The following is a 12,365-nucleotide window of genomic DNA, read 5'->3' as shown; positions in this document are numbered from 1 at the left end:
AAAAGTATGATTGTTGAATTTTATTCTTTCGATTGCTTTCGATTGTATTGGCGCATGCGCAATTAAAAAAAATAAAGAGTAAAACTCCGAATAAAAATGTTAAAAAAAAATTCCGAATAGAATCCTCTATTTAATCTTTTTGGTTAGCTGTATCTTTTTCCGGCATCCATGACCTAGTAGAAATATTAAGTAACCCTAACTGAATTCATAGTATTCTCCAGACTGACGATGGAGGCACTAATCCTCGTACTTAGAACTGCTTAAATCTTAGCTGATACATACGTTATCCTTATGATCCTTGATGAAGGCCGGAGGTTGCATTGATGAAACGTTGCAAGAACTGCATCATAGATTGAAACATTAGTTCAAGTTCAAATTATATCAGTAATACAAAAAGGCAATTTTATGTAAATAGATTGAAGCGTTGTCTAGTGTTGATATAAAATTAATTTTGTAACTATAAAAAACAAACAAATGAAGCATGCATGGTCACCCGTGAGTGCACAGTGAACGAGGCATAAAAAAATGACTAAGTTCAGCATTTGTCACCCCACCCCACTTAGCTCCAAAAGTCCCCAGGGGACGTCAATTCCTGGTGAAAATGAACAAAACAGTGCAGTTTTAGGCCTTAACATATGTAAATTTGAGTTCTGCACCATGCAAAAAAAAAAAAAAAAAAAAAAAAAAAATGACTAAGTTCATCATTTGCACCCTCCCCCACATTTAGCTCCAAAAGTCCCCAAGGCCTTAACATATTTAAATTTGAGTTCAGCACCATGCAAAACTGCTAAATAGATTTTGGACAAATATTGTAAAAAAAATGTCTAAAAAATGGAGTGTTTTTATTAGCCCTAAAAGAACCCCTGGGGCACACCCAAAAATTATCGCGAAGTATAGAGAGACAAAATTATATAGAAATCAGTTAGTTTAACTTTTTAAAAAGTTTTATAAAAATCCAAGGCATCAATTTTTTTTTTTTTTTAATAAGCACAAAAGTGTCAATTTTAGCCATTTTAACCCGAAAGGCGCCACTAGGGAGGGGCAACCGGAGCTTTCCTGGAAAACCCTATCTGTTACATTTTTACTCATATCATGTTTAATGTTTGTGCAAAATTTCTAAAAATTCCAAGGCGTAGTTATTGAGAAAAGTGCGGACAGATGAACAGACGAGGGTAAATTTACAGGTCCACCCTCCTTTTGTCAGGGGACAAAAAAAAAAAAAAAAAAAAATAGAAAAGAAACAAGTAATATATTTTTGTAACTATCAAATAAAAAAAAATTAATTTCTGTTCCATTTTAAAAACAACCCCAAAACTGGCGCTCTCTACAAGTTTTACCACATTTTCTTTTCTAAACTTACCAATCCGTTGCAGGTACTGATGGCCACAAATGAGGACTCGATTCCAGCAATGAAACCCTGGTAAAAGCAATCCTCGTTCTCGACGTATTTTCTTACTGTGGTGTCGTTGCCCTCTGCCCATTCCATGAAAGAGTCGTCGCTTGTTAATTCAGTTTTCTCCAAAATAAGATTCCAAAATGTCTGCCGCCAACGAATGGCAACATTGAACAGATTTGGTAGATCTGGGAAGGCCTGCGTGCGGGCACCATCCAAGTACACGGTGTGTTCACCATCATCGCCCTTGTTGGGTAGCCTATAAGTGAGAGGCCGGCCAAGGCTATCCGTCACATAGGGTATCACAAATTCGCGTCTTTTTATTGAGCAATTACTCCCTGCCAGAGGATCTAAAATAAAAAAATATAAACAAAATAGTTAATGATTTAGCAACCGTTAAAGAATTTCCTAAAAATAATATATATATATATGTGTGTGTGTGTGTGTGTGTGTGTGTGTGTGTGTGTGTGTGTGTGTGTGTGTCTATATATGTATATATGTACGTATCTATATATGTGTATATATATATGTACGTATCTATATATGTATATATATATATATATGTCAGGTCATGTCATATGCTACTGGTACCATGTAACCCAGTACTACCTGCCTCATGGTCGGGTCACCGGCGACTAAACTGGTTCCCCCACCAGACTTGTTTGGTGAGGAGGGCGGCTAGTCTCCCTGAAGGATTAAAAACAAGACCTTCCAAAGGGCGAATTAACTCTTTTTCTTGGTCAACGGCCAACTAGCACCGTGTATATTTATGTGTGTGTGTATATGTGTATTGTGGTAGAGAGGGCCCCCGTAAGCCGTGGTGAAGGCAACCTTTCTAGGAGAAGCAAATCCCTGATTTAAAAAAAAACATAAAGCGGAAGACCAGTACCCGCATTAAGCTGGTCTGCAGTTTAATTTGTTGCTGGCTATCTTGCTCTTGCTTGTTGCTGGATCTCAACATTTTGAACCGAGAGAGAGAGACTTAGCTGTCGTACAAAGGTAAGACTCTGTAACATCATATTTGTATAGATACTCCCTCAGACATTTGGGCTCATGGATTTTAAATGTCTGAGGGAGTGGCACTCGTCTGACAAGACGTTGCAATCATCATATATATATATGTATGTATGTATATATGCATATATATATATGTACGTATGTATATATGTATAGATATATGTATGTATGTACGTATGTATATATATATATGTACATGTACGTATATATATGTACGTATATATATATGTAAGTATATATATATATATGTGTACGTATATATATTTTATATGCATATATATGTACGTATGTATACATGTATATATATGTACGTATGTATATATGTATATATATATGTACGTATGTATATATATGTACGTATGTATATATATATGTACGTATGCATATATGTATATATATGTACGTATGTATATATATATGTACGTATGTATATATGCATATATATATGTACGTATGTATATATGTATATATATGTATGTATGTACATATGTATATATATATGTACGTATATATATATATGTACATATACGTATATATATATGTACGTATATATATATGTAAGTATATATATATGTACGTATATATATTTTATATGTATATATATGTACGTATGTATATATGTATATATATATGTACGTATGTATATATGTATATATATACGTACGTATGTATATATATATGTACGTATGCATATATGTATGTATATATGCATATATATGTACGTATGTATATATGTATATATATATGTACGTATGTATATATGCATATATATATATGTACGTATGTATATATGTATGTATATATGCATATATATATGTACGTATGTATATATGTATATATATATGTACGTATGTATATATGCATATATATATGTATATATATATGTATGTACATATGTATATATATGTACGTATGTATATATATGTACATGTACGTATATATATATATATATATATATATATATATATATATATATATATATATATATATAGCCGACGAACAACCTTGGTTGATCCACCAGATATCGATTCCCGTTTTACGGCCTCGTCTTCCGGTGTGTATGCATCAGTTCATTCGTAGGTAACACAGGTAGTTTCGCCAGAACAGTAATATGATTTTGTGACGGCAATCCCCCCCCCCAGAAAACAACAACAACAACAACAACAACAAAAAACAGTGTAATATTTATTATTTCATTGAAGCAGAGCAATATTTTGAACAAAATATAAAAAGAAAATGAATTGAAGAAGAAAAAAAGATAAACCTTTACAACATTGTTTTACATGTTCTACCAATAATTAAAAAAAAATGGCGTCCTTGTCCTGGTACGTTTTCTCGTCGTCGCGTGAAGTCGTGAAGAATTTATTACAAACAATTCACTTTTGTACACCCCGCTTGTGATACGAAGTGTGTTCAATAACTTTCCAGACTTTTTGTACACGCATTTAAAATTGTTGTAAACTCTTGAAAATTCAATATGTTTTTACGTATAAGATCTATCGTAACTGACTAATTTTTATGATTTCAGAGTCAGATAACTGACTAATTTTTATGATTTCAGGTTCAAACTAATAGCAGGAATTAGAATACACCCTACTAAAGCCTGATTGTCACAGCTGGTGAATTTAAAAAATGCAATCTTGACATGAAAACATTTTAGAAGAACGATATGCAATAAAATTCTGTTTTAAACTTGGGAAAAGACATTGGGAAAGAATGGAATGCTTTAGACTGCTTTTAGATTATCTTGCATGAATCGAGCATAAGAGATTCAAGGAAAGCAGAGAGTCTGTAAGGGATGATGAGAGGTGTGGGAGGAGTAAGGAAGTCAGAACACCAGAGTTGATTGGCCAAATAAAGAATTTCATGTATAAGGACCGTCGTGTGTCTAGAGACAATAAATGCACAGTTTGATGTCAGTGTCAGAATTGTACGCACAATTATTCACGAGATATGGAAGATTTGTGCGAAGTTTGGACAATGCACCAGTCTACAACTTTATCCTTGTCACAGACTGTTTGACCAAGATGGGCGTCAAAACAGTTCCTCGCCTCCCCTATAGTTCAAACCCTGCTCCCTGCGACTTTTGGTCATTCCCTAAACCCAAGGAAAACATTTGCGTCTGTCGTTATAAGACACTTGGGGAGATGGAAGTGGCTGTGACGAGGGTTATTTACACGGTCACACAGGAGGACTTTCATGGGGCCTTCCAGAAGTTGTTGAAACAGTAAAAAAGTGCATTGCAGCCGGGGGAGATTACTCCATAGAGGACTAGAGTTTCATGTGTCTGCTATCAATAAAATTGCCCATACGAAAAATGTCTGGAAACTTATTTAAGGCACCTTGCAACAACTCCTCGACCCCACAATGCGGGGTCAAAACGTGGAACCCTTACACGCTTTTACCGTCAAGTCTGTTCTAGTAAATTCCTGATTCTCTGTGAATCGATGAAATACGTCTGCGAATATTTTTGATACATATCTGAATCAGCATATGTTAAAGTGAAAAACAAAATGCGTGTTTACAATTTAGATTTCAGCCTTAACCTTGTGATAATCAAAATAATCGCAGTCGCATTCCCAACGCGACACCTAACTATGCCTCTGCCATACAACACTTTGCCATCTATTATTCTAATTCACTGGCCTCATTATTCCGGTCAGCCTCGGGGTGATCTTGTTAAATTTTAACGTCTGGAAATGAACGTTTATGAACATAACTGACTAATAAGCGTAATAACTGAATAATAAGCGTCAGTTCTTTACTAGCAATGTAATATGACTGTCAATTTTAGACTTTCCTCGCAATACTTCCCCAAAACTGAGCCATTCAATTGATAAGCGGTTGACGGCTGTTAGTTCTGATGAAGACTTATACACTAATCTATATATTAATACGATAGCGTGTATGTTATTTTGTATGTTACGCTTACATCTTTTTCCTTTTTGAGTGACTGTTGTTTAATTGTTATGACCTTTTATTTCTTGTAATAAATAATTTTACCAGGAATTCTTCATACGTTTCGGTTTTAGTTCAGTTCTGATTACAGCTGAAGGAACTATATATATATATATATATATATATATATATATATATATATATATATATATATATATATATATATATAGAGAGAGAGAGAGAGAGAGAGAGAGAATAAATGACAAAAAGTTATATTCTAAAATTCATGATGTTGACCATCTTATAATTTATTCCTTTAGTTTAGCTGACTTATAAAATTCTTGACAGTATCTGTTTGTCATTTATTCTCTATATTGCTCTGTAATTACATTGAGCTTCTTAAATAAGGATTGATATATATATTATAAGAAAATATATTTCTATACACACACACACATATATATATGTAGTCATCGACATACAGTCCTGTTTCGTTGTATCACAACTCATCAGTGCCGCTAGACTAGCATCTCTCCCAAGCCAAGGATTGAACCTAGAACCGTCGTGTTGACGATCAGCAATTCTCCCACTTGACCACAGAAGCGACGCCCGCAAATAACTCGTCGGAATGTCTATTTAAATAGACATCCGCCACCACTTTTACAGTGCTCAAACCGCCTGTTTGTAAACAAACAAACAACGAGCTTCGCATTATATATATATATATATATATATATATATATATATATATATATATATATATATCATAAGTTTTGGTTTCGGTTTCGGTTCAAGCTGATTAACCCAAGTCATATGGATATATTTTTTTTATTTTTTAAATCACAACATATATAAGAATCGAAAGGAAATTGACTATCCTAATATATACGAAATCTGCATAAATTAAAATATCATATTTAAGTGTATTTTACCACCGGCATACGCTGGGCGTCTCTGCTAGCTTAGATAATACTTTTGTAGTTTTAACAAAAGAGCTACAATAATATCAGTCTATAGTCTCACATGGCCCTCGGGACATGATCAAAGTGTAGTATCTGTTCTTCAGATGCTGCACTTCTATTTCTTGTTCTCTTTCGGTGGAGGAGAAATCCTTCACGACTGAGACAATTTTTATTTTTGTACCTTTTCTCCACGTTAAAAAACGACCCTGGTGTCTAACTCTGTCCCGTGGGGAGGCATAGTAAATAGGTACAATAATATCAGGAAGTCTCTATTTACGCTGAACATCTACAGGATGCCAACATCAATATTTTACATATGAAAAAGTCCGATGTGAAATTCGCAAAGGTCCATCTAATTATAAATTATTGAACTGACACCTTGCTATATTTAATTACTAACCGTGTACGTGCGTAATGTTTTGTGATTCATGTATATGAAATATCTAAATAGAAAAAAATATCATCGATCTTTATTGATCCTGTAACGTTACCCAACACGTTGTAGCCTCAGTCGCAGAGTAGACTAAGAATAGGAAAGAACTTTAACTCGCCTTTTGTCGTTGTAGCAACGTTTATTCCCTCATTCTCCCGCCACGCGTGATTTCTCGTTACGTCTATCATGTGATAGTCCATTTATCGTGCCCGCTCTTCTTTTTACAGTCTTTTTTTCCGTACAGTGACGTCTTTTAGTAGTCATTTGCATACACAAGTCCACACTTTGTTACAACACCTTCGATTTTCATTTACAAGTTGTGTTACATCCCTTGTGTTACACCCCTTGTGTTACACCCCTTCGTGTCCATGTAACAACCTGAAATTTATACAGAATATCCCATTATAATTTTGGTCCCTTTTGTTTATTTACTTCAGTCGAAAGTTCTCATGAATCAAGGGGGTCCCCCTATCTTGTTGTTAACACTTGCTCTCTATAAGATGAAAAAATGAAACTGCAGCACTAACCCTAAAGCGTGTTTAACCGGCTTTCTCTGAAGGAGTAAGTTTCATGGGAGTATGATATTCATAAGCAGTCCCCAGTCGCATGTAAATCCCCGTTAGGGGAGATAACAACGTTATTTATTTATTTATTTTGCAACTCTTGCAGGGAGGTGTCGACGTCCCCCGATATACAGTGCCTGGTATTCCTAAATCGGTCATTTATCTAGTATTCTCAAATAAGTCACTCGTCTGGTAGTGACCAAGCTCAAACGTTGCTTAACTTCAGTGATCTAACGAGAAATACAAAGATATTCAAATATTTCATTAAAGTTTTCCTTTACCTCTCAGACACCGAGTCAGTAAAGAAGCTAAGAACATTATTTCCCTGTTCTCAAATGACCATTTAAACACGTTATAGTATCCCTTTCTTATGGTCTCTTAGACTCACCGGATTCCAAGACAAAAAATTTATCTGATCTGGTTGAGTATCCAGCTTCATGCAGGTACTTGAGGTAACACCACTTGGAGAAGGTGAACCATCCCTCGATAAAACCAGTGTTGGTTAACCGTACGAGTTAATCTTATTTGGACCGCAAATACTATGTGATTTTGAATAGTCAGGATTTACTCAAAGCGAAAAAGTATCCTCATGTGAGGCTGTTCTGACGAACCCTTGTACAGAGAGACTTTATACAAATGGAGCGTTTAGTAAGCATTCAAGCTCTCTCTCCTTACACATGTATAGTAAAATGTCTATAATTTGAATGCATATATTTTGAAATAAGAAAAATATTATAACTTTATAACTTTACTATGAATGGGTGGTGTATATCGGCGAAATGAAATAATTACCGAAATCACGAACCGGATTTATTTTTACAGTTGGATAGAATTTTTAGATAATGTAATGGAATAGGAGGACGAGTTTCTGCTCTTCCTTAACCGAGTCTAAATGGGTGGCGTTAGACCTGAAAATGGGAAAGATGTCTTCACTTCTATTAGGTTGGTACAAAAACAATATCGTTTTCTTACATATGTTACTTTTATATATGGTTTCTGAATTAATTCATTAATGTATATAGCCATGTTATATATCATTTTGAAGCACGTTTTTCGCTCTATCAAATCGTGTTATTCGTTATCGTACTCAATCTCTTTATTCATTTTTTTTTGCAGGCTTTTCGACAGCATGGACAAAATTCAAATCCACACGATTTTCTTGTTCCAGTTCAAACTAGGCTGAAAAGCTGCCGAGACAGCTCGTGATATTAATGATGCGTTTGACCCAGCAACCACTAACGAACGTGTAGCACAACGGTGGTTCACTAAATTTTCGCAATGGTAACGAGAGCCTCGAAGATGAAGACAGTCGTGGCCGGCCGACTGGGGTTGATAACGAACATTTGAAAGCTTAATTAAAGCTGATCCCCGCAAAATCACACGAGAAGTTACTGTTGAATTCGGGGTCGATCATTCAATAATCGTTCGTTATTTAAAGCAAATAGGGAATTCATAAAGTTGGATAAATGGGTGCCGCATGAATTGAACGATAAGCAAAACAATCGTCGTTTTGAGGTGTCTTCTATGCTCCTTTTGCGCAACAAAAATGACCCATTTCTCGAGTGGATTGTGAAGTGTCACGCTTACATCTTATTTCCTCATTCTACAACAACCGACGACGTACGGCGCAGTGGTTGGATGCCGGAAAATCTCCACAACATTTCCCAAACCCGAAATTGCACCAAAAGAGGTTATGGTGACTGTTTGGTGGTCTGTGACCAGTCTCATCCGTCACAGTTTCTTGAATTCGGGCGAAACGATTAAGGCGGAGAAGTACTGCCGACAAATTGACGAAATGCGCCAGAAACTCCAACGTATGTGCCTGAGACTGCTCAATATGAAGGGAACAATTCTCCTCCATGACAGCGTTGCTCGCATGTTGGTCAACTGACCCTGCAGAAGTTGAACGAATTGGGCTACGAGACTCTACCTCATCCGCCATATTCACCGGACCTCTCCCCCGCCGATTATCACTTTTTCAAACATCTCGACAACTTCCTGCGCGAAAAATGCTCCAAAAGCCAAGATGATGATGCCGAATCGGCTTCAATTACTTCATCACTTCCAGAATTCCGGATTTCTATGCTAATGAGATAAATAAACTTGTTTCTCGTTGGCAAAAATGTGTTGATTCTAATGGCTTTTATTTCGATTAAAAAAGTTTATTATGAAAGGAGTTATGATCTTTTGAAGTTGAATTTTTACACCAACTTAATATATTGCTTGTTCTCTCTGTCTTTTCTCTTGTGCCTCAGTAAGGAAGGGCGTGTTTGCCGATGGTCAGTACCTACACCGTTGGGTATGCGTCACATTCTCCTGGGACTTTTAAAACAACAGCAGTTCATCGATTTCGTTTTCCGGAGAACTTTGATGAAAAATGTAACCGTAAAAGCAGGTGTTCCTCATTTGAGAACAGTTTATTTCAATTCGTCAGACACACTGTTCAAATCTAAGATGGCGGACTGTAGAACCGGATTACTCCCACGATTAACATCATCGACTTCATCGGACTAATATCAAGTCAAAGCATGATATTTATTTGTATTTGGCTTCCCGATTTATGCAAAAACTGTTTGCTTACAGTGTCTGGTATTACAAAATTGTCATCTATCTAAATACTGACCAGACGCAATGTCACTTCACAGACGAGTCGTGATTACTAAAAAATGGTCACAAATATTCAATAGTTTTATGAATGCGTATAAAGAAATACCACTTTTTTTAACAACTGTCTAAAAAATCTACACAGATTTTTTTTCTTTTATGAAACTAAAACAATAAATTAAAAACTTGAAAATATCGGCCAATAAAAACGTCAGGTTATTTGGATTCTTCGGATTTCTGTTCTCGTCTTGAGTTCCACTTTCACATCGTTTCGACCGAAGTGACATCCGATCTTCTTCAGGTGTACTTTTTTGAACTTGGAAATGCTTTTGTCGAACTCTGGAATCGGCACGTAATTTCTAATGGAACTCTTTTATTTACTTCACGGGGATAGCATGCTCTCGTTCCGTCAGAAGTAATTCGCAAGGACCCGTGGCGCGTTGTTTAGAGTACTTGGGAAAAAGTTCAGTTGTAAAAGCGATATTCTCCTGAAGGTTGAAAGTTCAATCTTCACTATGGGCGACCGAAAAATACAATTGCGAACCTCTATTTATTTAATGGCTGACAAAACGAGATCATGCTACCCTTGTGAAGTAAATAAAGGGTTCCGTTTGAAAATCTGTGCAGATTCCCGAGTTCGACAGAGACGTTTCCCGAATTCGACAAGATCCACCTGAAGAATGTTGGAGCTTACATTGGCCGAAACGTTGTGAACAGTTGTCAGAATAATCGAAATAATACGAATAACCAATCGTCATCTCAAAGATTCAGAAATGCAATAAAAACCTGTTTTAATAATCTTCTATAATATACATCTTACCTGTCTGTCTGTCTGTCTGTCTGTCTGTCTGTTTGTATGTATGTATGTATGTATGTATGTATGTATGTATGCCTAAAATTTTCGATAGAGGCGACGAATTTTCACGAGGTCAGTATCGTTTTGAAGCTCGACTCTTCGGACAACAAATATCGAAAAATTGGCTAAAAACATTCATTCTTTCACCCTCAACTGGGCACTTTTCTGCAAGGATGAGTCGTTTTTTTTCGCCGACATTTTTGAAAGTCATCCCCTCTTTTCGATTGACTCGCCTTAATTAAAACTTTCGCCACTTCCGGTTTGGTGATGGACGCAACGGATAAGGCTTCACGTTTTTTTTTTCATATTCTTTTCCTCCTTTGCGGTACGGGTTCGAGCCTTCCTACTAACACTTTTTTTCTTTTTGCTCACCACACACCTCCAAACACCCGGGCAACACCGGGCACCAAGGCTAGTTACGTAAATAAAACGTACTCTATAAACGTCATTTCTTTTTATTTGCGCAACTAAAACAATACCTGAATAAATTGCACAAACAGACGATTTTCGAAGAATTTTTTTTATTTTCCATTATGAATATTTAGATTAAGATATAATTCTACTAAACCTTATGTCTAGAGTCCTTATTCCGACTTTAATGAAAATTTATTATACGATCTTGATTCTAACAAATGTCGAAAATTTCAGGTTTCTACCGTAAAAAATTGAAATACAGAGAATCTTGATATTTGGTGTCTAATGACTAGAGTTATGACAACAGAATATTATTTTCATTATTTTGACTCTCGAGTATATATCAGTTAATATCTTATATGTATTTATATAGAATGGTGTGGTTCTCGATTGATTAACTGTATCGGATATATACTCGAGAATCAAAACAATGATAAGAATATTCTTTTGTCATATCCCTACTAATGAATATAGATCAAATTTAATGCAAACTAGTTAGGAGACACGACGTTGCCCGGAATTGCATACTCCTATATTTTTATTATCATCGAAATTGATGAAATCGCCCATTTTTCAATCAAATCGATTGATTGCCTATTCTAGTATGGAACCCATCGCGGTGCACCGGGGGGGGGAAGCATCACATGCCTCCCCACAGTGATTTAGTCAAGAATACATTGTAGTCTACATTGCACTGTAGAGAACCTACTGCTGATATTATAAAATTATTTTTTAATATATAATTGCTTTAATTAAAGATTAAAATGCAAAAGTCAAGTATCATGCTTCAATTGTGCTCTAAACAGAAACATTCATTTTGAACGCACCCCTTGTCATATCTAAGAACTTACTGTTGATTTTATATTTCTGGCCTTTTTGCTTGTGAGGTGATAATGGCTTTAATTTAAGTGTAAAATGAAACGTCAAGTATCATGGTGCTGTTGTGTTTCCAAAAGTAACACCTTTTTTTACATGGGGGGTCACCAATTATCAAGGCCCGAAGGCCACTCAGGGATAAGGGTTACTGCGTGTACAGTAATCAATGAGATAGTATTGTAGTAATCATTAGTATTGGGGGTTTTGATAGAGTGTCTTACTTAAGGGGGCGGTTTGTCAGGAATTTGTTTATGTTGGACTTGAAGACGTCCAAGTTGTAGTCAGGTGGGAAACAGGCAAGCGGCAGAGAGTTCTACTGGCGTGCAGTTCTAAGAAAGAAGCTTTGCTC

General features: G+C 35.8%; 1 protein-coding gene across 1 annotated transcript in view; it reads right to left on the bottom strand.

Moving 5' to 3' along the window:
- The window catches only part of LOC145280002 (A disintegrin and metalloproteinase with thrombospondin motifs 3-like), a 307,054-nt gene that overhangs the window by 145,194 nt on the left and 149,495 nt on the right, over positions 1 to 12,365 (bottom strand). The window contains exon 3 of the mRNA XM_080131625.1: positions 1,361 to 1,743. Within this exon, the coding sequence (XP_079987751.1) occupies positions 1,361 to 1,743 (383 nt within the window). The remainder of the gene's footprint in view (positions 1 to 1,360; positions 1,744 to 12,365) is intronic.

Source organism: Euprymna scolopes, chromosome 7, assembly GCF_053919585.1.
Source record: "Euprymna scolopes isolate OS-2025 chromosome 7, ASM5391958v1, whole genome shotgun sequence".
NCBI lineage: Eukaryota > Metazoa > Mollusca > Cephalopoda > Sepiida > Sepiolidae > Euprymna > Euprymna scolopes.
Note: the sequence above shows the minus strand (reverse complement) of the source record. Positions and strands in the feature narration are given on the sequence as shown.